At 43.5% G+C, this 26,146-nt stretch overlaps 1 protein-coding gene and 1 long non-coding RNA gene across 3 annotated transcripts in view; both read left to right on the forward strand.

Moving 5' to 3' along the window:
* Nucleotides 1-5,380: 5,380 nt before the first annotated feature.
* The window catches only part of MCU (mitochondrial calcium uniporter), a 152,586-nt gene continuing 131,820 nt past the window's right edge, over nt 5,381-26,146 (forward strand). The window contains exon 1 of the mRNA XM_040975928.1: nt 5,381-5,547. Within this exon, the coding sequence (XP_040831862.1) occupies nt 5,401-5,547 (147 nt within the window). The 5' untranslated portion in view covers nt 5,381-5,400. The remainder of the gene's footprint in view (nt 5,548-26,146) is intronic.
* Nucleotides 21,607-23,602, forward strand: LOC121153401. 2 transcript variants are annotated; one of them, XR_005883395.1, is made up of 2 exons: nt 21,607-22,220; nt 22,755-23,602. It is a non-coding gene; the product is annotated as an uncharacterized LOC121153401 (long non-coding RNA). The 2 variants fall into 2 exon arrangements; XR_005883396.1 differs by having other exon boundaries at nt 22,847-23,602.

The raw sequence follows: 26,146 nt of genomic DNA on the forward strand, positions 1-26,146 counted from the left end.
CTTAGGCTAGTTTTTACTGAACAGAATAGAATTTTTTTTTCACTTTGCCTTTTAATAAATGTGACCCTTTCTGTCATTCTTTCCTTGAGCCTTTCCAAATCAGCAGTGGTTGCCATAAGTGACGACTGAGGGACAAAATGCCAAGTGCAATGGCTAAATTTAAAAGCAGTGTTTGCACCTGTTGTTAGCTGGCAGTGACCAATCTCCCGCCCACAGTTTCCTCCACCCCCGCCTCCCACCAACTGCACCACATAGCCCAGATTTCTTGTGTGTTGGTGTGTAAGAAGTGATGGAGACCATATACATTAGATTAAAATTTAGAGTGACTATAGTATTTCAGCAGTAAATGGGCTGTTTTAAAACAGCAGAAATTTTGTCAATTTCCAGCATAGTATAAGGATATATCTGCCCTTGAAGTAGGCAAGCTAATGTGGTCAAGTATTTGGAGGATTTTTGAAGATGACTGAAGACTCATCCTAAAATACAGTATTTTGAACCTGAAAGAATCGGGAAATCCTTTTAGACATCAGAGATGCCCGCACCAATGAACGTACATGTTGTGTAAAGGAGTCAGTTGAAGGCGTGATTGACATTTAAAGAGTGAGCTGTGATTAATTTGCCAGATTGGCAACTCTAACCTGGAAGGGCTCTGTTAGAGGAAAACAGTAATATAAATAATTCTGGTACAAAATATACATGGAGCAGTGAGAGAAAGGAACTGTGGCCCAGCCAGTCAAATTAGCTTAATTAAAATAGTTCTGAAAATGCAGGGATGTGACAGACCTCACAGTCCAGCTCAGATCAGGACCTGGATGTTGTGATCAAACGTTAGGCAAGGCTTGATGAAAGTGCACAGAAGGGAGTGTCTGTACCTGTATGCTGAGCTGGCATTGCAAAGAGCAGGTTGGGGAGGGGTTGAGCATATCATGTAGGAAATTTTGGATTTGTCAACTCAGGATTTGTCAATGTCTGTGGAGCAGATTGCCCAGAGAAAAAAAGACATGTTGCCGATTTGGAGTATTGTTGCGGTTGTCTCCCTCAAAGAAAGTTGTTGGGATTTTTTTTTCACACTTTTGAATCTTCTGGAATGGAAGGTGGCTGTTGGGCTCTGTGAGAAAGTGAGCTGAATTCCTTTGCAGTTGGAAGGCGTGGCTTATCTGAGTGCCAAGTAGCATTTTGTCCCTTTGAGTCACTGAAATAAAGACAAAGGACTTCCTAGATCCCAAAGTCCACTCAATAGCAAAGGCTGGGAGGCCACAGGCCCACCCCACACATAAAGGACAGTTTTGACATTTGCTGCCAATCTCAGATCCTTAGAAGCACGAATGAGGAATACACCACTGAACAAGCTCCTTAACTCAATGTCTCCTTGGTTTTCTGCTCTCAGAGAAAGAACTTACAGATGGGATGTTTCTGACCTAGAAGGACGTTCAGTTACCGAGTCTCTGAGTTGTAAAAGGAATAGATTCAGTTATCCTTTGGAGACAAGGGCATGACTCTAGCTTCATTAGAACTTTCTCTTGTGAAGAAATACATCTCTCAGGTGGAGTAGGATTGCAATTTGTACTAGAATACAGAAAATGAGAGTGTCTGAGGAAGAAAAGAAAAAAAAAAGGAAAAAAAAATCTGTATGTAGGAGTTGGTGCTATGGTTAATCTACCATCTGCAGGGCTGGAATCCCACATGGGCGCTGGTTCGAGTCCCGGCTGCTCTACTTCTGATCCAGCTCCCTGAGTATACACCTGGGAAAGCAGTGGGAGAAGGCCAAAGTGGGCCCCTGCACTTATACAGGAGACCTGAAAACCCCTGGCTCCTGGCTTCAGGATCTCCTGGTGAGCCCCTGGCCCTTGTGCTGTCATCTGGAGAATAAACTAGCAGATGGAAGATCTCTCGTTCTCTCTGTAATTCTGCCTTTCAAGCAAATAAACATTTTTTTTTTTTTAATGTAGGACCAATAAAGTGAGAAAAGAAAGAAAAAAGAAATGCAGCCCAGCTCAGTTATGGACTAGGGATATTTACAAATCAGAGATGCTGACAAGAAAGGACAGAAAAGATCACCGAAGCTCAGCAGTCCTAGGCTGAGTGGTAGTGATGGACAGGTGATTGCAGAGGGGTGGGAGGAGGGAAGCAGAGAGCAGCCAACCAACAGGCCTAGGCTGCGCTTCAATGGCAAGGGTTTGAAGGCACCCCCTTCCTTAGCCATCCCTCTGGAGTCATTAATGTGAGCTTTCAGGGAGACACAGCCCCCAAACCTTGGAGCTGCTTCCTGTCATCCTTTCTTACGTCAGTGAACCACGTGCATCACCTACCCTCGCCATCCTGGAATGCTCAGGCAGATACTCCACTGAGTTGAGTCATGCTTGGGAGCTGACTCCGGTGTGTGCTTTAGTGCGGAAACTAGTTAAGGCTTCATGCTCCAGGAAATCTGTTTGGATTAGTTTTAGTTTTATAAAAGGATCAACCTATTTTTAGGGCTTGGCACAAGAAAACAACTCTGCAGCCACATAGGTTTTAATGACCATGGTTCATACTTACAAAAAAATTATGTGCAGGTAGGAACAATTTATGTCACTCAGAAGGATAGCTACTCCTTAAAGCTTCCCAGAGGGAACATGTTTTCTTACTTATTATTTAGAAATGATTTATTGGGCCCTGTGCAATGGCTCAATTGATTGATTCTCCCCCTGTATGCACCAGGATCCCATAAGGGTGAAGGTTTGTGTCCTGGCTGCTTCACTTCCTATCGAACTCCCTACTCATGGCGTAAGAAAGCAGCTGAGGATAGCCCAAGTCGTTGGGACTCTGTACCCACTTGGGAGACCTGGAAGAAGCTCCTGGTTCCTGGTTTTAGATCAGCCCAGCTCTAGCTAATGCAGCCATTTGGGAGACTTAATTAATTATTGGAAGATCTCTCTCTCTCTCTGTATCTCTCCTTTCTGTAACTTTTTCAAATAAAAATAAATAAATCTTTTTTTAAAAAGCTTATTCATTTCCATTTACTTGAAAGTCAGAGTGACAGAGAAAGATCTTCCATAGGCTGGTTCACTTTCCAAATGCCCGCAGCAGGTAGAGCCTGAAGCCAGGAGCCAGGAGCCAGGAATTCAGTGTGGGTGACAAGAATCCAAGTACCTGAGCTATGATGTTATCTACTGCCCCCCTGAATGAGAAGTGGAGATGCAATCTGATCCCATCACATGTGGGCATCCCGAGCCATGACCTAACCCTCTGTACCACCACATCTGTCCCTGGCATTTGTTTAGGTTCATTGCTAGCCCTGGATTATCAGGATCCTGTTTAGTCACTGGATTCTCAAATTACACAACCTACCTCTGCTGTAGGAGTGGTTTCATTGATAAATAAGCCATTTTGATTAATAGGTAAGAACGAAGCTTTTTGTAATCTCTTCAGTTTCAGGCATGTGCCTCCTTTAAAAGAAAAATAATAAAGAACAAAAACAAAACACCTTACTGTTATTCTTTCGCAGCATCTCATGGCGACCTCTCCATGCTGTAGGAAACACATCTAATGTTTGTACGTGGAGACACTGTGGAAGGCAATCCAAGGAGCACTTCTCAAAATGTGAAGTGGAGATGGAGGGGCCAGTTTTGACTCAAAGCCAGATCTGTCTACAGCATAGAAAATAAATATAAAACCCCAATCTGTTAGTGATCTCAGTAGAAAGCTGGGAAGATGTGAGGGAGAAAGGAAAATGGCAGGGACGGGGAAGCACTTAAAATGTAGCTGGGATAAATATAGATGGATGGAAAATGATTGTAAGTGAAGCTGCTCAGGAATGCCTTGATGACTGTGAGCAGGAGGGACATGACCCTGAGCAGCTGTTGAATGGGGAGCGCATGCCTGGCGCTCAGATTCTGCTTGTTGACATGAAAGCTCTTGGGGAGAAGGGTGCAATCGCGTCACCTGCAGAAGCCAATCATCCCACTGTCTGGGGCAGGGCTTAAGGATTAAATGCGCCAAAAGTGCCCAGTCACATTCAGCTATTCTTGATCAGGGAAATACCATTGCAGGGACGCGTTGCAGAACACCATGAGGACAAGTGATAGCACATTCTCTGTGTGTGTTATCATTTACGACTGCCCTCCAAAGGTGTTAATTTAGGATGACACATTTGCTTTCCAAACTGATTTTCCTCCCTTCTTCCCTCCCCTCTTCTAAAGATTTATTCATTTGAAAAACAGAGTGATAGAGGGAAAGACAAAGACATCTTCCACCTGCTGGTCCACTCCTCAAATGGACATCCAAATCTGGGCCAGTCTGAAGCTAGGATCCAGGAACTTCATGTAGGTCTTCTACCAATCTCTTGGGTCATTATCTGCCACTTCCCATCAGTAGGAAGCTGGATGAGGAGCCAGGAATCCAATGGTCATTCCCACGCAGGATGGTGACATGACGAGCATTGGATTAATCCACTGTGCTGCAACGCCTGCCCCTCTGCTCCAGGTTTTTAAGGGAGGTGTGAGAATTGACCAGCTCACAACAACAGAGAGTAAGGAACTCCGTTCCCCAAGAAATCCAGGGATCCCAAGCACCTTTCTTACACGGACTTTAATGGACCCTTGTCATGAAGTTGTGGAAATAATTATTTTTCAAGAGAATGTTATTGTTATCCCAAACTATATTCTACTGGTTAGTTTAGTAAAATGATGAAATGTCATTAGACTAATCTTAACGTGAAATACTTATTTATTGGTGTGTGGCGTCTGTAGTTTAAAAGGCCAAATATGGTGCGAACATAGAGAGCGTGAGGCTTTCAATGTAGAGAACTAGTTCAGTTTAGATGAACATGAGATACATGGAGGTCTGTCAGTTCACCTCGATGACACACATTCATTCTGGATCTCTGCTGTTGTCCTTATCTCACTCTTCCTTAGTCTCACAGAATCACTCCATGAAGTAGAATTACTACCAACAGATCCAAACACTAGCAGTTAGAAATGATGATTCTGGACAAGTTGTTGAGAGTTAGTGTATTAGTTGATAGTAATTAATTTGGTTCCTTACTTTGCTAACTTAGAACACTCAAAACAACTTTCAAACAAACCTGTACTCAAATATCCACCTCTCCCGTGACCCTTAAAAAAGCTCTGTCCTCGGTGAAAATCCTCCCAAACGAACCTGCCGTCCCCACTGCTACTGTTCTGAGGGGTTCAGGTGCCTAGAATTTGCCCTTAATTGACTAGGTCCCACAATTGGTAACTCTGGAAGTGACAGGCAGCCTCAAGTGTGGTTCTCCCGCCCTTCGATTGGGCAGGGCAGGAAGCCCCGCCTCATCAACTCAGGCAGGGGCGGCGGTTGGCCTGGCGCCGGTGAGTGGCAGGTCTTAGCTCCGCCCCGCCCGTCCCCTGCGCTGCTTGGGTCGGCGCCGTTTCCAGTTGAGAGATGGCGGCCGCCGCAGGTAGATCGCTCCTGCTGCTGCTCTCCTCCCGGGGCGGCGGCGGGGGCGCCGGCGGCTGCGGGGCACTGACTGCCGGCTGCTTCCCCGGGCTGAGCGTCAGCCGCCACCGGCAGCAGCAGCACCACCGGACGGTGAGCGAGCGCGCCCGGCGGCTCCGGGGAGGGCGGGGCGGCGCCGGCGTGTGGGAGCCGCCGGCGGGCAGGCCGCCTGGGCAGCGGGCGAGTTATCTCAACTCGCGGGCGCTCCCGGGGACCCGGGCACCGGAGGAGCCGCCGTGCCCTTCAGGCGCCTGCGGCGGCGACCAGGAAGGGAGGGCAGACGGGAGGAAGCCCGGAGGAGGAGGAGGGGCGACGGCGGGGATGTTCCCGCAGGACCGGGGACACCACCAGGGCGGGGAAGGGACGGGACTTGAACATCTCCCCGACCCGCCTTCGGGGCTCGGTCCCTCCCTCCTCCTTTCTTAAGAGCTCTGCCTCAGTGCTGTCGGACGGAGCCCTGTGCAAGTTGTCCCTCTCCCTTCCTCCTGCGGGCGCGTTGGGCTGTCCCGAGTTACCACGGCTTGCCCGGGTTCTCTGTCAGGAGTGTGGCACTGCCATGCTGCCGGGAACTGTCCCCAGGACCCCGGCTGGGCCGCTCCCTCATCCTCTGTCGGCCCTCTGCGGAGGGAACAGCGAGCAGGAAAATCAAACTTTATCCCCCACCGTGACTTGTGCATGTGCTGGTGTGGGGAAGCCGCTTCCTGGAGCCGGTTGCTGCATTGCCTCACGAGGCAGGCTCCGTCCCCCTTGGGCCCTTTGGAGGTGCTGGGGTGTGAGGTGGTGGTGGTCCTTGCGGAGCTCTGGCCGGGGAGCTGGCTTGGCGGGCCTGCCCAGCAGGCTGGATGGACAGTGGCCACAGAAGAAGGGAACCTGGACAAGTTGTTCCCAGAAGCAAGAGAGATTGGGTGGTTGTTATTAACCGGTTGTTGCTCGGTTTCATTGGGTGCCAGTGAGAGAGAGTTTCTGTTTGAGCAGCCTTGGGATGTGTGGGGTGTGTGAAAGAGAGAGAATGAATCTTCTTTTTTTCCAATTGCAAGACATCAACTTGGCATGGAGTTCTCCTAACCAGTCAGCAGGTTCCTTGCCTTGGACTTTCTGGACCCATATGGATTGGTCTCTGGCCAACTCAGGGAGTGTAGGTTTTATTTCTCTGGGTTGAGTTGTGTCGTGTGGTACTAAGAGGATCACTGCAAATAGCCTGCTGGGAGCAACTGGTACCTTCAGCCCCACTCATACACACACACACATCACCTGTTCCCGTTACAGTCACATCCATAGCTCCCAGGAACCGGGACTGGAAGTGTTCCAAGCGGAGACCCTGAGCAGCGTGTGATGGAGGTGTGATGGAGTGGAATCAAGGGTGTGCAGCAGCTAGGAGAGCGGGTGTTCTGCCCCTGCAGGCTGCTGCTGCCGCCATGTGTGGTAGTGGTGGGCCCTGGCCTTGTTCTTGTGAGGCACTCATCCCTGTTCCTGTGTGGCCCACTGGTCTGTGGCTCTCCCTGGAGTTTCTGGGGGGGGGCGTGTATTGCTCTGCACCTCTGGGTACATTTGCATGTTTGAGCCTCCTGTTAGGTGTTTGATTCTGCTCAAAATATAAGGCCACCCCTGAATTCTGAAAGCATGCCTCCTCCCTCTCCACAAGCACACCCCAACTGCTCAATAGTCTTGATTTCCATCTTGGAGAAGAGAGCCTCTGCCCCTGCAGTGTTTGCTGTTGAGCTGTCGGGGTGTGGTATTGGGGTCGCGTTTGAGCACCGTGTTTTGCTCTCAGGGAACCTGGAGGCTGTCAGCGTTTGGCTGTGAGGAGGTACTTCACAGCAGTGCTCTGTGCTATTCTGGGGTGGGGAGCAGGGATGTGGTGCGTTTGTGACTGAAAGCACAATTGCCATGAAGTGTTGTCATGGGAATGGTGATTTGTAAATGAACTTGGCATTGTGAAATTTCGAAAGAAGTTGAACTGATGATTTAAACTGTGGAAACACAGTTCTGATTTTCTTGGATTGCTTCGTAGCCAGTTGTAGCCAGTCGTAGCCCTCTGTCTACAGCTGTGTGTCTCCACCTGCTGTCTTGGGGACATTGGGTTGGAAAGGTATCTCTTTAGGGTTGTTCTTGTGAGTGTCACAGACAGTGGGATGGAAAGGTATCTCTTTAGGGTTGTTTGCTCTTTTGATATCTTGTGACTACCACTGAGGCCCAGAAAGAGGTGCCAACTGGCCACGATTATTTCGATAACATGTAGCAGTTTTAGAGCTCTCATTCACCCTACATAGTATTAATCCCTCCCCACGTCCTCCTTTTTATAGAGTGCATCTGCTGTTTTCTGTTTCTCCCTTGCATCTGTTAGGAAAGTCGGGTGTTTCTGAGCCCCAGGAATGGGGATTCTCCTGGAAGCAGTGATGTGCTAGGTGGACGTGGGGACCAACGCTTGACCGGAGGAATGGATGTGCTGGTAAAGGTCCCCAGGGGACGCTCAGGTTGAGTCTTGTCCAGGAGATATCCTGGGTCTGTGCAGCAGATGGCAGTCTGCACTGGGCAGGATCACAAGTCCAGCTTGTGCCACCTTTGTTCTGCTGTAGTAGGTATGGCCAGTTAGAGCCAGGGGGACATAAATAATTACAGTGCTGCTTAGCTGAGTGTTTTGCTCTAGAGGCATGGTTTTGGAAATTCATCTTTCCATGTTTGGAACAGGATTCCAAAGAAATATGACACTTCAGCCAGTTGGTAAATGCCATTGTGAAGTTATAAACCCAGCTCACTCCCTGCCCCCTTCAGATGGTATTCAGGTAGTAAAGAACAGCAGAGGTGTGGGGACGTGCTTCGTGTTTTCTTTACCGACTGATGCTATTTTTTCCTTCCCATGTGAAGAGCCAATGTTAGGGCTGCCCACCTTGTGGCCGTCATGAAGACTGATGTAAGGTGTTTGTTGAATGACTTTCTGTGTGGTATGTGGAAGTGGCTGCTGTTTTCAAGGGTGCTTTCTGAAGGGGAGTTGCCATTCACTGTAGGATGTGTAATTCCTTTGCTAACTCAAACTGTCTCATCTCCGGTTATGACAGAAGGACTGTTGGCGTTTCTTGGTGCTCAGCGGCACCGCTGCGCTAACCAGATCTGTTTCTCAAGCCTGTCACTGTGCTGCTGGGCTGGGGCTATGCGTCTTTATGCTCTGTGGCAGTGATGTATCAGTGCTATCCTGAAGTTTTTGCAGAAGTTAACATTGTCTGGCACAGAGGCAAGTCCTCATTCTTTGAGTTCTTGTGTTCTGGTCCAGTCTTGTCTTGACAGATCCAGTCCTGCACAAATACTCCCCTATACCCAAGCCAGTCTCTGCACTGTCCCCAAGTGTCCCTTACATTCATACCAACCGATCTTGCGGTGTGGGGAGTTGAAATTTGGCCTCATCCAGTCACTCCACTGAGCGCTGAGGGTCACTTCAGGCTGGGGACTTGGTCCTGTAGTTGCTTACCAACCTACCACCTTCCACCTTACCAATGAGGAAACTCAACCAGTGGAAACGAGGGAAGTGGCTTGTTGGGTTATGCTTGTGGTTAATAACGACATATTAAAAATCCTTCATAGAGAGGTAGATTGAGAAAGGTCCTGGTCTGAATCTTAATGTGTGTAATTCCTGGCTGTTAATTCCTTTCTGCTTTTTTCCATTTATTTCTTTAACATTTTTATTTTTTCATGATATGGTTCCAGAGACTCAGTTTTTTCTCTGTTTTTTTTTTTCTGTTGTGTCCTCTCTGAATTCTGATACAGTGATTATCTTCAGAACAGAGGTTGATATTCACTTAGTTGACCTTTGACTGGTTCTTTGTGAGTGTCTTATTTTACAGGTGAGATAAGACAAGCGTGCATATGTTACTTGCTGCCCCCCTCTGTCTTGTTTTGTAGTCTGTTGCTTAGGTTTGGGTAATTGTTTTAAGTCTGGTATTACTCATGCTGCCTTTAGTTGTGTATTATACTTTATTTTTTAATTAAAAAATTTTTTTAAAAAGAGCATTTATATTTATTTGTTTCTACTTATTTATTTACTTTTAATTATTTTTATTGAAAAGTTAAATATACAGAGGAGAGGAAATGCAGAGAGGAAGATCTTCTGTCTGCTGATTCACTCCCCAAGCCACCACAACGAACAGAGCTATGCCAATCCAATACCGGGAGCCAGGAGCTTCTTCCAGGTCTCCCACACGGGTGCAGGATCCCAAGGCTTTGGGCCTGTCCTCGACTGCTTTCCCAGGCCACAAGCAGGGAGCTGGATGGGAAGCGTGGCCGCCAAGATTAGAACTGGCGCCCATATGAGATCTGGGTGTGCTAGGCAAAGACTTTAGCCGCTAGACTACCGTGCCGGGCCCAAAGAGTATTTATTTTTATCGGAAAGGTGGATTTATAGAGAGAAGGAGAGAAAGATTTTCCATCTGCTGGTAAACTCCCCAAGTGGCTGCAATGGCCAGAGCCGAGCCTGGCCAAAGCCAGGAGCCAGTTCTTCTTCCAGTCTCCCAGGTGAGTGCTGAGTTCCAAGGCTTTGGGCCATCCTCTGCTGCTTTCCCAGGCCACAAGCAAGGAGCTGAATGGGAAATAGAGTAGCTGTGACATGAACTGGTGCCCATATGGGACCTCTGGCATGCAAGGTGAGGATTTTAGCCACTAGCTACTGTGCTGCCCTTGCCCCCATTTTTTTTTTTTAAAGATCATTTACTTGTTTGAAAGTTTCTCTTTTGTGTGTCAGACACACACACACACACACACACACACACACACACACACACACACACACATCAATCTTCCATTTGCTTGTTTACTCTGCACATTGCTGCAACAGTCAGTGCTTAACTGGGCTGAAGCCAGGAACTTCGTTTGGGTCTCTCACATGGGTGGCAAGGACCCTAACATGTGGGCCATATTGCAGTGCATTTCAAGTGCATTGCATTTCAGTGGAGAGCTAACTGGGAAATGGAGCAACCAGGGAGGGATGTCCCATCCCTACAGGATGCTGGTGTTGCATGTGGCAGTTTTGCCCACTGTGCTGCAGTATTGGGCCCAATATATTATATTTTTTAATGTTGGATTAAGTCTTCAGTGGTCATTAGGCTTCCCTGGGTCAGAAAACAGTCACCTCGATTATTATAAAATGATGCTTGAATAAATTTACAGCAAACTTGTTTTAAGGAAATAACCATCCTTTTATTTATCTTAAAGTCTTGCTTATTTTGAAACCCACAAAATAGTTTCATGAATGAATTTGGGTTTTTAGCAAATTCTGATTATTTGAACTTTTCTAAGTCCCAAGGGACTCTGATTTATGCCTTTATGAAACTGTTTACTCCAGGAGGAAATCTAAATGGAAAACAAAGTTAACAATGGTGTAAGTCAAAGGCAATACATTGACAACAAGTCATTTTTTGTTTTGGTTCCGCTTTGAGTTTGAAGACAAGGAGTGGTATGGTGTTCTACAGTGGCACTGTGTGGGCACTGTTATCTGAGAAACTGTTGGGATGTGGTTTGTACTTTTGCTTTGTTCCTTTTTTTTTTTCTTTTGATATTCCAGCTTGGCATCCCTGTGGATTTTCCCAGGGTGGGTATAGTGGGGCAAGGGGTTGAGCTGCTGTTTGGGGCACCCAAATTCAGTTTGAGGGTGCCAGCTTCAGTTCCAGCCCCTGCACTTGTAGCCTGGCTGCCTGCTCATGTGCCTCAACAAGCAGGAGCTGATGGTCCAAGGTCTTGTGTCTCTGTCACCTTTGTGGGAGACCCAGATAACTTTTGGGACTCCTGGCTTCTGTCTGGCCCAGACCTAGATGTTGAGGGCATTTGGACAGTGAATCAATAGATGGAAGATCTTATTTATTTCTGTCTTTCCTTGTCACTCTGCCTTTTTAACAGACAAGTAAATAAAAAGTCCTTTTTAAAAATTAGTTTTTCCCCCTTGTGATTAAGGTCAAATTATCTTTTTAATATTTCCAATAGATGCTTAGTATAGGGTCTCAGCCTTTATTTGACTGATTAATGCCATACCACAGCTCATGGACACACTGAATTGTTAGAACATCATGTTGTTAGGAAAACTAAGGTGTTGCTCCTGGAGGCGTATAATTTAAAGAATCCTAGACTTTAGAGCTTAAAAAAACCTTATATTGAGAAAGCATTAATGAAAGAGCAATACATAAAATAGCTTTGTTCTCAGTGCTCAACAACTTATTACAAAGCTGGTTACTGATCTTCGATTGTCCCGTCCCACTCTGTTCTTTTACTGCTAAATTTTACAATTTTCTGTTTTGCTTTTAAAACTTAGTTGAGACTGGCTTGGAGAATTGACTGGGTGATTGTGGGTGTTTGGCACAGTGATTGAGCTGCTTGGATCTTATATCGGAGTCCTGGCTCCTTTCCTTCCGTTTCCTGCTAAGGTGTGCCCTGGGAAGCAGCAGGTGATGGCGCAAGCCTTGGGGTGAATGAGAAAGCCTGGGTTGAATTCTAGGCTACTATTTTGTGCTTAGTTGTGGCTGTGGTGGGCATTTCAGGAGTGAACTAGCACATGGGACACCTCTCTGTCTCTTTCTGTCTTTCAAATAAATAGACACATTAAAAAATTTAGTGAAAAAGACAGGTGTCAAAAATGCCATGTTGTATCACTTAATTATTTCAGAACTGCATTGTGAGGAGCTTAGTTTTAGTGTGGTGTTAGACCCAGCTGGTGATAAAATTTGCCGAGTTATTGTGTGTCAATATAAAAAATCCAGGACTATACACAGTTTATGGGCCAGTAATTCACTCAACTTGTTACAGTTAATTTGCCTGAAGTTTTCATTTTAACACTGCAGGGATTTACTGAAGCACAATGCCAGTTCAGCTTGTGGAGAACCAGTTTTTTAAAACCAGAATTGTCAAGCTTCGTCTAAAATCAGAGTGATCGTTTAAGACTAAGTTTGTATTTGGTGCTAACAATGATTATTTGACTTCAGTCCCTTTTTTAGATTTTTTAAAATTACTTTATCTATTTGAAAAGCAAGCAGAGGCAGATCTCTTGTCCTCTTGCTCATTCTGCAAATGTCTGCGACAACTAAGGTTAGTTCATGCTGAAGCCAGGCATCTGGAACTAGTCTGGGTCTCCCATGTGGGTGTCAGGAACTCAACCACTGAGCCATCGCCTGCTGCCTCCCACAACGCGTCCGCAGGAGCTGGAGCCGAGAATGATGCAGAACTCAGATTCAGGCAGTCTGGTAGAGTACATAGGCATCACACATGATACCTTAACCCTTCCACCTGTAAGTGCTGGTATCTTATATGGGCACCAATTCATATCCTTCCCATCCAGATCAGCTCAGCTCTGGCCGTTGTGGGCATTTGGAGATAGAACCAGCAGATAGACGATCTTCCTTTTTGTTTCTCCTCCTTGTAAATCTACCTTCCCAATAAAAATATTTCTTTTATATTTTGATATCTGCTTATATCAATATTTCTCTAACCAGCTTTACTCAAAGGATCTGTAATGATTTTAATTGTATTTATTTATTTTAAAATTTATTTGTTTGAATGACAAAATAACAAAGAGGTAGAGACATAGAGAAATCTTCCATCTGCTGGTTCATTCCTTAAATGGATATAATGGCTGGGCTGGGCTGGGCCAGAACCCTGGAATTTCATTTTTTTCTCTCCCATATGGATGACAAGAGACCCAAGCATGTGGGCCATCTTCTACTGATTTCTTAGGCCCAATAGCAGGGAGCTGGATTGGAAGTGGAGCAGCCTGAACTCCAGCTGGAGCTGATATGGGATCCCTGTGTTTTAGGCAATAGCTTAATTTGCTATACCAGTACACTTGGCCCTAATCGTATTTATGAAGGGGGAAAGCTTGTTTACTCTTTTTTTTTTTCTGTAATTATTTTTATTTGAAAAACAGAGCTACAGAGAGGAGAGACAGAGAGAGAAAGAGAGCTTCCATCCACTGGTTCACTCCCCAAATGGGCACAATGGTGGAGGTGGGGGTTGTGAGTTGATCCGAAGCCAGGAACCAGGAGCTTTTTCCAGGACTCCTATGTGGATGCGGGTGCTCAAGGACTTGAGCCTTGGTTCTCCTGGGCTGAGTACAGGGAGCTGGAGTGGGAATGGATCAGCTGGGACTAGAACCAGCTGCATCCATCTGCATCCATCTGCATCCTCGGCAGGTGGAGGCTTAGTGTGCTGCACCATGGTGCTAGGCCCAGGTTGTTTACTTTTATACTTTGTTACTAAATCTCTGTTTTACATATACATTTGGCTATTTACTGTCCATTTTATTTGAGGAATACTTAGATAAATCAGGAGAAAATTGCTGAGGAATCCACCATTATCATTGTTTGAGACTAGCAGAAAATTGTTACAAATGTTCTGAATCATACTGATTCTAGGTGATGAGATCTTGTGTGCTTTCCAAATCAAAGATGGACTCCCAATGAAGCTGTTGGATTTATCTTGACAATAGGATGCTGGATGTCTGCCATATTCTGTACCCGCAATGTCGGACTACACTTAAATAGCAGAATGATGCACTTATGACTGCTTATGAAGGACTATACTATTGTAATAATATGGGGGAAATTTCTTGGGGGGAGGGGATTTGGGAAGGAGGTAAGAGAAATCCCAGAGCCTATGGAATTGTATCATAAAATTAAAAATCAAATAGAAGGAAAAAAAATCCTGTATGGTTTTTTGCCTTCTAAGGCCTGTTGTGCATGTTTCCTTCATACAATAAGAGGTGGGACAAGGTGATTAAGAGTATTAATGTAAATGTTAAACTTTAGTTCAGAGGGAGTTAATCAGACTGATAATTTGTTAAATTAAAAGCACATAAAGGCTATTTCTTGCCCCTGTAGATAGAGGGGCAGATGAAGAAGAAAACATCTGGGGCCAAGGGCATTGCTGTTCATTTTGTTATCACCATAAACATGTCAGGATAATTATTATCCTGGCTTTATAGGTAGGGAGATTGAAGATGAGTGATTTTCTTCTTCCCAAGTGTCCAACTGTTTTAGTGCCAGGGGATGCAAAGATGAACAAGACAGATGTCTTAGATTTAAGTGTAGATCAGGTAAGAATTAACAATGAGGTTGGGTGGTTCTTACTTCCTCTGCAATGTCTGCTCTTTTCTCAGGCATCTACTGCAGTTTTCTTCTGAGAACTGTGTCTTGCCATTCCGCTGACCTCATTTCTTAGATCTCCTCCCCGGCCCTCTGTGTGTCAAGTTGCTGGGGCCTTAGGTATTTGCCTTTAGGGGATCCTAGTAACTTAGTTGGGCACTCTGTGCTCTAGGAGACAAACCTGCAGCCCAGGTAGTTCTTCCATTGTGCATTTGGGAAAATGAGGACCTAGCAAAGCTAATAACCCAGAGTCGTTCTGGCAATATGGAGCTCGTCCTGTTGGTGAGGCATGCTGGTCTCTATTTGGTTTTGTTATAGAAATACTATAACAGAGGCCTCCCTAAATGGATTTACACCTTAACCACAGTCTGGAGAAAATACTGATTGTCTTTAGGTGAGCCTATGAGAAAGTTCAAGGAGAATCACGTGATCCGGGGCATGCTTTGAGGTAGGTCATGCTGGCAGCCATGTGAAGACTGGCAGGACAGGGTGGAATCAGAGAGGGAGATAGTCCGGAAGCAGCATCTCAGTGGGTCAGGTGCCTGAACCAGGACAGTGGCTCCAGAGACAGGGAAAGGCAGAGCAGAGGAGAGATGTTTAGAAAGTTCAGTTGATAACACTTGGCAGTTGGATGTGGATGATCTGTTAGCCAGTAGCAGGTAGAAAGGCAATTCAGTTCAAGCTTTGACTTTATTACCCAGGCACTGAAACTTTATTTCTTGGCCTTCTTTGAAGTGTTTCTTTTTATAGTTGTGTTAAATATGTTTTTATGTTGTCTGTTCTTCTGATTTTTTTTCCCTTGCTTTTAGTTTAGTAATGTGCTGATGTACTTTATTTTTAAGTGATTTCTAAATTTGTATATCAAGGGACCGGCATTGTAGATTAGCAAGTTGGGCAGCTTCCTATGATGCTGGCATCCCATATGGATGCCAGTTTTGAGTTCCTGTTGCTCCATTTCCAGTCCAACTCCTTGCTAGGGTGCTTGGGGGAGCAACAGAAGGTGGTCCAGGAGGTTTTGGTCCCAGCTCCCTACATGAGAGACCAGGATTAAGCTCCTGGCTTTGGCCTCATCCAGTTCTGGCCATTGCTGCTGCTTGGGGAGTGAACCAGGGGAGGTCTCCCTGTCTCTTCCTCTCTCTAACTCTGCCCTTCAAACAAATAAATCAGTCTTAACGTTTTGTATCAAATTGGATGCCTAACTTATTGTATACCTGCTTTCCCTACCCTGCCAATACCATGAAACCTGCGCAATACCATGAAACCTTTGTTGAAAGAGCATGTTCTATATCTTATACTCATTCCAAGATTCAGGCAGGAGTAGCTGCTGCTGCTTCTCCTGCTTCTCCTTCTCTTCCTCCTCCTTCTTTAAAAACAACAACAACAACAACAAAAAACAAAAAAAAAATTTATTTATTTTCCTTTGAAGGTTTGTTCCCTGCCCATACGGGGTGCCAGCATTGCAGGTGAAGGTTTAGCCTCCTTCCCCATGCCTCTGGCCCCAGGCAGTAGCTCCTAGTGTTACATTCCTTAGTTAGAGGGATACTTTTGAGTAATTTTCAAGTTAGATAACTTTAGCTTCCCGTGTTTGTAACATACCAATAGATGAAGAATCATTAAGACCCTAACTTGTTTTCATTCCCTTCAAAGGAGCATTGAGCATTGTGTGATAATCTTTTTTTCTTCTATTTCTGGCATGAAACATTTTCATAGTAGAATTTTAGTAGTCTTTTCATATTAGAAATATAGATATCAAGATTTCTACTACTTCTGCTTGCCCAGTTTTCTAAGAATAAAAATATATGATTTAAAGCAAATTATTTAATGTGATTTTCTAGCATTAAAAATATATAATACATATATATATATTTTTAAATTTGAAATGCAGTGTTTACAGAGAGAGAAAGAGAGACAGATCTTGCATTCACTCATTTACTCCCCAAGTGGCTATAGTGGGTAGAGCTGGGCCTGTCTGAAGCCAGGAGCCAGGAGCTTTGTTCTGAGTCTTCGACATGGGTGCAGGGCCCAAGCATTTGGACCATTTTCTGCTGCTTTTCCAGGCACATTAGCAGGGAGCTGGATATGAAGTGGAACAGTCAGGACTTGAACTAGTGCTGACATGGGTGCCAGTGCTGCATGCTTTCTCTGCTGTGCCACAGTGCCTATCCTGATTCTCTGGATTGTGATGACTAACAGTGTTACTGGATTGTTTTACTTAGGAAACATGCATTATTTCATATCCTAGATAGTACAGTATACTAGTATAGCTAAGTCTCTACTGCTCCTCTTCCAATCTTGTTCCCTGCTAATGTGCCTGGGATAGCAGTGGAAGATGGGCCAAGTATATGGGACCCTGCCGCTTGTGCAACCTGTATTTTCTTTAGCACCATAATTCTTCATTGCCTTCTTTTTTTTCCCAATCCAAACTGAGGGGGAAATGGAGAAAGAGATAATAGTAAGGTTGGGGGAGCTCATAGAATGGAAGAGTTGGGACAAGGAATAAAGCCGTTAAGGTTGGAGTATTGAAGTAAGCTAAGACCATATTAGCAGTTTAATAGTTCCTGCCATCCTGAAACAGAACATGTTTCCATTTTCCTTGGTAGTTAGAATAGAAATCCTTTTTGAAAACCTTAACAAGTGATTCTTTGGTAATCTGTAGAACACTGGTAGCCTGTAAAATTATTCCAGCTTGTAACTGAACCTAGTACAGTGTCAGGAACATAGACATTCAGGCATTGCTGGTTGGGTGATGGGTGAGAGGCAGTGAGTCAAAGCAGTACAGGAGATCACTGTCTGAATCCTGCAGTCTGTGGGTAATAACCTGGAGAGCAAGTCCCCAGCCCAGATTCTGTAATCATGGAAACCATAGAGATGTTCAGAAGGGATGACTTATTTTTGATTATCTTAACAGCTAATAATCTTAAAACAGTTCACAGGAAAGTATCAGCTTGTGTCTCTCTTATCTGTTGGTTTTTCTTGTCCCTCTTTCCCTGATCGTTGAGTGCTGGTGCTAGAAGCTGTTGGACAGATAGAGAAAAACAGCTGTTGTTTGGGGTGACATGGAGGGGCAAATGGTATATACTTTGTGTGAAAGTCCATTACATATATACCTGGTCATGCTTTGGTTTTACATGATTTTGTTCTTGTTTTAACCCCAAAGAAAATGAAATCTTTTGAACATTTAAAGGAATTTTTACCCGAACTTAAGTGTTACAGGGTTGTCTAAACATAGCTGAAATGGTAAAATAGAATTTTAATATAACATGTTGCAGAACTTTGGAATATTCCTTCATATAAAGGAAAATTGAATGCTAGACAGTGCTTTCTTTAATGTATTGCTCTATGCTCGTTAGTCTTTGATTCAAACAGAATTTAGGTGGTTAGTATGGCCAACTGCCACAAGGTTGGGTGAGCTTTAAATATATAATGGCTTTCTTTTTAATAGCAGAGCTTTTAGCAGTGAAAGGGGGAGAATGAAAGGAACTATAATAGATTTCTTGCCTAAAATGCCCGTTCTTGGTAACATTAAACGTTGAGATAAACTGAAGTCTTGAATTACGGATTCGCAGCTCAGAAAGTTTCAGAACTAATGGAAAAAGTTGTAGCCAGCTCAGAAAGTCTCGGAACTAATGGAAAGAAATACAGAAAAGACGTAGTAGTTTGCAGAGACTGGAGAGGACCTGGAAAGACCCTTCTGTCAGCAGAGGGGTTTGCTTTGGTGCGTGTGAGGAGGGGTTCTGCTTAAGGACATTATGATGTATGCAGTTGAGTTTGTCAGGGGATAAGTCCTTGTAAGTTACAAAAAACTTCCTGTCTGTAAAAACAAGGAGACTAATAGGCTTGGTGTCTTAGCTTGAGAAATTAAATGCTGGAATGGCTGCCCTCAAATAGCTTTTCTAAGTTTTATTTCTTGTTCTGTATCCCAAAAGTAACATTCTTTCAAATACCATGTTTATTGTACATGCATGTCTAGCCTTTTAACAGTTGGGTATCTATAAATCTTTGTCAAGTGTTATGAACATGTTTGAAAATTATTTAGAAGGTATTGCTCTGTGTGTATCCTTCTGCAATGTTTTTTTCTGATTGACACTATTTTTAAGTAGTTAATTTTAAATCATTTTAAACTTTTGAGATCTTTTCTGTCTCTATTTGTGTATCTAATCATTCTGTTGGCTGTTGGCTTTTAGAAAGCTGACAACTTGGGGGATGGGAAGGCGGAATCCGTTACGTCATATTTAAAGTTAGACTAGGAGGAATGCTGCTTTGACTTCAAAAAAATCAGTTTCCTTTTTTGGTGTGGAATGTCCTTGCTTATAATAATCCTGGGAAAACCCTTTGTGCTTCCCGGAGAGAAGGCAGAGAAGGATAGTGTGTCATTCATCACACAGAGGAATGGGCCTTTTGCAAAATGTAGAGAGGAGTGTGTGCCGTGACACAGGAATCCCACGAGGAGCTGCACTGCTGCAGCTGAAGTTTAATGTACTAACATCCTCCTGTTTTTCAAGCACAGGCAAATCTTAGATAGAAATTTGTTGGTATTAATTCATTGTTTTTTTTTTTTTTTTCTGTTTGGAATTATCCATAATTTGGAGATGATCTGCTTTATTTTCTAAATGGATATGCGCCTTTTATGGTTAAAAATGTTGTTCTTGAATTGTCATGGTTTTATGAGGCAAGCTGAAAAACAAGGAAAACCGAAGAGTGAGATGACAGACCCTTCCTCCCTCCCTCCCTCCCTCCCTCCCTTCCTTCTTTCCTTCCTTCCTTCCTTCCTTCCTTCCTCTTCTTTTTGAGAAAGTTGGTTTTAATGAAAACTAAAATCATTTTTTTTTGAAGGACAGAATACTTTTGAGAGACAGGCAGAAAGAGATCTTGTATCCGTTGATTTACTCTTCCACATGGTTATGATAGCAGGACCTAGACCAGGCTGAAACTTCATTTGAGTCTCTAGATGCTGTGAGTACCAGAGGTTCAAGTACTTCAGCCACCACCATCTGCTGCCTTCCAGCTGTGTTAGCAGCAGGCTGGGTGCAAAGTGGATCAGCCAAGACTAGAGCCAGGACTCTGATATGGGATGTGGGTGGCCCAAGTGGTGGCTTAACCCATTGCATCACAACCCTGGTCCTAAAATACTTGTTTGAATAAAAGATCCTTCTGTATGTATCAATCATTGTAAACCTTTGATAGTTATTGTTTTTTTTAAGATTTATTTTTATTATTTTGTTTATTGGAAAGGCAGATATACAGAGAGGAGAGACAGAGAGGAAGATCTTCCATCCGATGATTCACTCCCTAAGTGAGCACAACGGCCGATGCTATGCCGATCTGAAGCCAGGAGCCTCTTCCAGGTCTCCCATGCGGGTGCAGGGTCCCAAAGCTTTGGGCCGTCCTCAATTGCTTTCCCGGGCCACAGGCAGGGAGCTGGAAGGGAAGCGTGGCCGCCAGGATTAGAACCGGCGCCCATATGGGGTCCTGGGCGTGCAAGGCGAGGACCTTAACCACTGTGCCGCCACCGTGCCGGGCCCAATAGTTACTGTTTTTAAAAAAGCACTCTCATACCTTTTTTTTGGAATGTTCTCAGTTTCGTGCTGTTGTCTTTCATCTGTAGCATCCTAGGTAATGGCTTGTGCACTTTGTGGGAGGCACAGTGCGGAGCTTCATTCAGGTTGTCCCTCCAAATGATTTGCTATAGTGCATTAGCCAGAAGTGCTGAGACAGCAAGGGAGACACTAATACACGGGAAGCTTTCCAGGGACTAGAGCTAAGGTAAGGCAAGCAGAAGCCAAAATTCAGACGAAAATGTTCTTGAGGCACTCAAGATGCAGTCTGGCCAAATATGCTGTTAGCAGTGAAGCTCCTGTTCTAATTAAATTAATTGGGACCTGGGCTGTTTGAACCACAAGATTGTCTGTTAAAAAAGGATGAGTAGTTTTAAGGATATTAGGATTAGAACAGTTTAAGGATATTAAAATTTATACAAGAATAGTCTTCTGATGAAAACTTATTTAGAATGAAAAATTATCCTTACTTTTGTTTTTTGATAGATATTAGAACCTCAAGAATGATTGAACTCAGCTGCCTGATTACTTCTCCCCTGGTTCTGCAGGAAAAATGCTGACTGTGATTCCAGTAAAGGAAAACAGTTTTGTTTTTAGGAATGATTAGACGAGAGGAGAGAAGGGATTGCTAATTAACAATTTTTTTTCACTATTTTTTTTTTTTACTAACTATGTAATTTTTTGGTATACGGTGTAAGTATGAGAAGAGGAAGTAGCAGCATGTGAAACTGCTGTTTTTGTTTTGGGATAATCTCTTGTTTTCCAAACAAATTATTTATTTTAATTTTATTTAAAAGAGGTGAAGATCTGCCTTCCCCTGGTTTGTTTCCAAATGCTGGCCTTTAGTGCATTAATGGTTTTTTTTCTCAAAAACATTGTTTATTTTGATTCATTTTATTTTTAACTTACTTGAAAGGCAAAATTACAGAGATTTTCCATCCACCGGTTCACTCCCCAGATGACTGCAATGACAGGACTTGGTGAGATTTAACCCAGGAGCCAAGAACTTCTGGGTCTTCCACATGGGTACAGGGGCTCAGGCATTTGGGCCAATTACTGCTTTGCCGAGCACATTAGCAGGGAGCTAGATTGGAAGTGGAGCAGCTGGGAACTCATCACCACCCCCAGGTGGTGACTGTAGTATTCATGCTGACTGTAGTATACAAAGACTTTGAAGTTTTATGAACTTGTTGCTGAAACTAGTAAGAGTTTCAGACTTATCCCAGTTAACCTAGTTTTTCTGTTGTCAGAATCTTTTTATTTTTAAAGATTTATTCATTTTTATTGAAAAGGCAGATTTACAGAGAGAAAGACTTTTCATCCACTGGTTCACTCCCCAAGTGGCTGCAATGGCCAGAGCTAAGCCAGTCTGAAGCCAGGAGCCAGGAGCTTCTTCCAGGTCTCCCATGTGGGTACAAGGTCCCAAGTACTTGGGCAATCCTCTGTTGCTTTCACAGGCCACAAACAGGGAGCTGGAATGGGAAGTGGGACAGCTGGGACTCGAACTGGTTCCCATATGGGATCCTGGCGTGTGCAAGACAAGGATTTAGCCACTGAACTATTGCACCAGGCGTCAGAATCTCTTCTAACTGAAAACAAAGTATTTTTGTTTATTAGATTACTATCAGTTTACTTATGTACATATTTATGTGTGTCTTTACATATATAGATTCTAGAAGCATGAGATGCTTCTGGAAGTATTTCTGTGAGTATGGGTTGATGAGTTGTTTCAGATTCCCAATTTTTACATTTGGTTGAGCTTACCATATGATACCAGAAATGTAATACTATGTTTCTCCTAATCAGTCCAGACATATTCTAGGTTACAACCCTTATTCCTGTAATAGTGCCCTGGTTTCCTGAAGATCAAACCTCATAGCTTATGGTCGTTTGGACTTGACATTCTCTGCCTATGAGGTTAGCTCTGTGACGGCAGCCAAGGGAGGGCCTTGGCCTTTGGCGTTGACTGGACTATCTTCTATTCCTTCAGGTCTTTCACTACCATTCCTACAGTGGTTGGCAAGATTGTGTTTCCACTCTCCATGTACCATGCCAGCAACAGCCTAGCTGCTGGAGTGTGGAGCTGGCCTGTGGGAGTCAAGTAAGTGCCTTTTTTTTTTTTTTTTTTTTTTTTTTTTTTACTGTTTGGCATGGTTTTTGCTTACTTTGCAAAGCCATGCAGAGGAACTTCTCAAGATTAGTTTTTAAAAAGGCACTTGCTTCATTCTTGTGGGCCAGCTCTGCTCCAGCCTGCTGTTGAACATCTGCTAGTTATTACTTGGTTGGTGAGGTGACTGTTGCAGAGCATAATACATATACTAGTTGGGGGGCAGGGGCAACCCTAAGAAATGATAAATCCATTCTGGCCTGATTCTGTGACTTCACACTGGTGAGCAACCCCACAGTACGTGAGAACTGTTCTCTCTTAGTTATTCTGCCTTCCCGGGAATTTAGCAGGTTATGGAGGATCCACAGTTCTGCTGGTTTGCATAGAAACTGAGTAGCTCTCCCTGGAAAGCCAATGATCTTGACACTTATTTAAACCATGTGGCTTAACAATGGAAAAAATTTAGTCGAGTTTGAGTTTCTGTGTTTATCAGTAAAGTTGCTAAAACCTGGTATTTTACTTTTGCAGGTCATCTTGTAAATTTTGCCTATGTAAGTTAGCACACCCCCTGTTATGTCGTAACAGCGTGTAAGGGAGAGTGTTTTCCTGCTCTGTCTTAGGTATTGGTGACGTGATGCGTTCACGCAGGGGAAACTTGAACATTCACAGGTAGGTGAAGATCGTGATTCCTAAACACTTCCTCCCTGCAAACAAAGCGGTTCATTTCAGAGTAAACTCACACTGAGCTTTTACAAAGTCTCTCTCTCACCTTGCCTCCCTCACTATAGAACAAGGGTTGGCAGTCTGGAGATGCTGCTTGTTTTTGTAAATGAAGTTTTATTGAAACACAGATGCAGATATTTACAATAGTCTGGCTGCACTTGTACTGTAACCGGAGTCGAATTCTGACGGAGATCAGGTGATCCATAAGACCTACCATAGCTGCTATCTGACCCTTTAAGAAAGTCTGACGACCCCTACTGTAGAAGTCAGAACTAAATTGTATTTAGAGAGAAGGTTGCTAAAATCACAACTGATTCATATAGGCTTCCAAAGAGAAAACCAAGAAAGCCAAGGCTTGTTGTCATAGTTTTATTTTAAAATAGTTCTAAATGTGTGGAAAAAATGGTAAGGATGGACTACAGAGCTCCCAAAGATCTCTTTTCCATATTGAAATATTACTGTGAATATTTGTTATGTATGTGTGATTACTGATAGTAGGCTAAGTAAATGGAAAAATCTGTGATAGCAGTCCAGTTTGTCTTTTCTGTCACTCATTATGTATTATATAAATATGTTTTCATTATATTCTCTATATAATTTTTAGATTCTTCATAATGTTATAGGACATATAAAGATATGTTTGACTATAATATCTGACACAGCCATGAAATGATAGTGCAAAGACTTCCTGATTCATGCAAGAATTTTATGTGAAAGGGACTTTAGGGGGCAGGTGTCTTGCCTGGTGGTTTATTCCACGGTTCGGACATCTACATCCCATATTGGGATGGCTGGGTTTGAGTGCTGTTCTCACTCCCAGTTCCAGCTCGTTACTAACACACACTGGGCAGCCCTTGTGATGGCTGCCTGCCCTGCGTGGGCGGGGCCTGGATTAAGTCCTCAGCCCCCGTCTCCGGCCCACACCAGCCACTCCAGCAATTTGGACATTAAACTGGAAAATGTGAGTTCTCTTTCTGTCTCTTTTCTCTATGCATGTTCCTCTACTTCTGAATTAAAATTAAAGTTTTAAAAAGAGTTCAAGATCATGAAATTGAGGACCAGAAACGTGCCCATGGTTGAGGGACAAATGAGTGGCGCGACTGAAAGTGGAGCCTGGGACTCTTGCTGCCCTGCCCAGCCAGGGTTGCTTCCTCTAATTTTGGGATCGTGTTAGTGGCTGCGTATTTTTCTAAGTACCTCAAAGGCATAAAGGCATAGGCTGTTGTCCTTTTTTCACTCTTTCAGGCTGAAAGGAAAGAACCTATGGTTTAAACCACAAAAATAGGCTTGTTGGAATGTTGTCCTTGCTTGAAGTTGTATGATTTTATTTTATTGTTTGAGTGTAGCTGGGGAATTGGGTCTTAGTGAATCATAATGTGATTTTTAGTCTGTATTCAGAAAGGTTAGACTTTTAAAGATTAGATAAAAAGGGAAGCCTGACTCTTGTTCATAATTTTATAGCTAGAAGCTGAACCCAAAATTGTCCTAGGCAGAGTGCTTCCCCCATTGGATGTAGGTATCTACACTATAGATGGAAACTATGTATGTGTAGGTGGGTACATGTGCATGTGCCACTGGATTGCATTCTGAAAATAGGGTAGCAGATGTATTACAATCTGCAGATTGCGTTGCCTAGTTTGAAGTGGACTTTTGAAAATGAATCTTATTTTAGTTTTGTAGAAAAATGATGATAGGGGCCCAGCGCAGTAGCCTAGCAGCTAAAGTCTTCTCCTTGCATGTTCTGGGATCCCATATGGGTGCCAGTTCTAATCCCGGCAGCCCCGCTTCCCATCCAGATCCCTGCTTGTGGCCTGGGAAAGCAGTTGAGGACGGCCCAAAGCCTTGGGACCATGCATCTGCTTGGGAGACCCAGAAGAGGCTCCTGGCTTTGGATTGGCTTAGCTCCAGCTGTTGCAGTCAACTGGGGAGTGAATCTTCGGACGGAAGATCTTCCTCTCTGTCTTTCCTCCTCTTTATATATCTGACTTTCAAAAAAAAGAAAAATCTTAAGCAAAAAAAGAAAAAGAAAAATGATAATAGTCCATGAGTTCCTGTATCTCCTTTCCTTATTGATACATTACTCTAGTACCTTTATTAGAATTAATGACCCAATTTTGATATGCCTTTACTGGTAAAAATTCATATGGTACTCAGGTTTGTTTAGTTTCTGCCCAGTGTCCTTTTTCTGTTCAAGAATTAAGTGAATTTTTATTATCCTGTTCATTTAGGCAGAGGGCGTTTACATGCTCAGCTAGACGAGTTCTGAAGTCTGTTACCTTGAGAGCTTAATCAAAGGAGTGCAGGATCAGCTGCTACAAGATTGTGACTTGCAATAATTATATTTTTTTGTAACATGTTGAAAAGTAGCTACTTTACTGACAGTAATGGCTCTTCAGTTTCTTGCTTCTGCATTTTAGCATCATCAAAATCAGAAAGGGTAAGACAACCTTGGTTACTTCTACTGCCACATGCTAAATTTCTGGTGAAAATTTTCTAAATTAATTTGCTTCACGCGTAGAGGTGTTGGGAGTTATCTGTCCTGCTTTGACATCTTTATCCATCTGATTGTAATTTTTGACATCAGAAACTTTTAATCACTAGTCATTCAAATTTCCTTGTAAAGGCCTACAGTATTTCTTCCGTAAGGCACATGCATGCCTTATGACTCAGCAGTTTTACTTCTAGATTTGTACAAATCATGGGCATGTATTCACCAGAAGTCCTGTTCATGGCAGGACTAATCATCAAAACTGGAATTTCCCAAATGTCTATGAACAGTGGACTGGGTAAATAAGTTGTAACATTGTCGCACAATGAATATTAATTAGTGATTTGAGTGAGCCTACTGCAGCTTCATATAAAAACATGGGAATCTCACACATGGAACGTTAAGCAAAGAAGATAAGGCTCTGATATTCAAATGCCTTGTCATTCCACTTATGTAAATTTTAAAAAAACCAAATCCAGCTCTAATCTGATATCCGAAGTCAGGGTATTGATTACCTTTGGCAAAGGCTGGAGGAAATGTTTGAAGATTGGTAAGAAGGGCCTTTTGCAGTGCTAGGATTGTTCTCTTCCTTGGTTCAGTACTTACATGACTTTGTTCATTTTGTGAAATGTTAGCAAACTTTACATGTGCATGTTCATTTTCAAAAAGGTGTATCTAAAATTATCAGAGTATTAACAGTTCAGAAACG

This window comes from Ochotona curzoniae, unplaced genomic scaffold (genome assembly GCF_017591425.1).
Source record: "Ochotona curzoniae isolate NIBS_2020 unplaced genomic scaffold, NIBS_Ocur_1.0 contig_2692, whole genome shotgun sequence".
NCBI lineage: Eukaryota > Metazoa > Chordata > Mammalia > Lagomorpha > Ochotonidae > Ochotona > Ochotona curzoniae.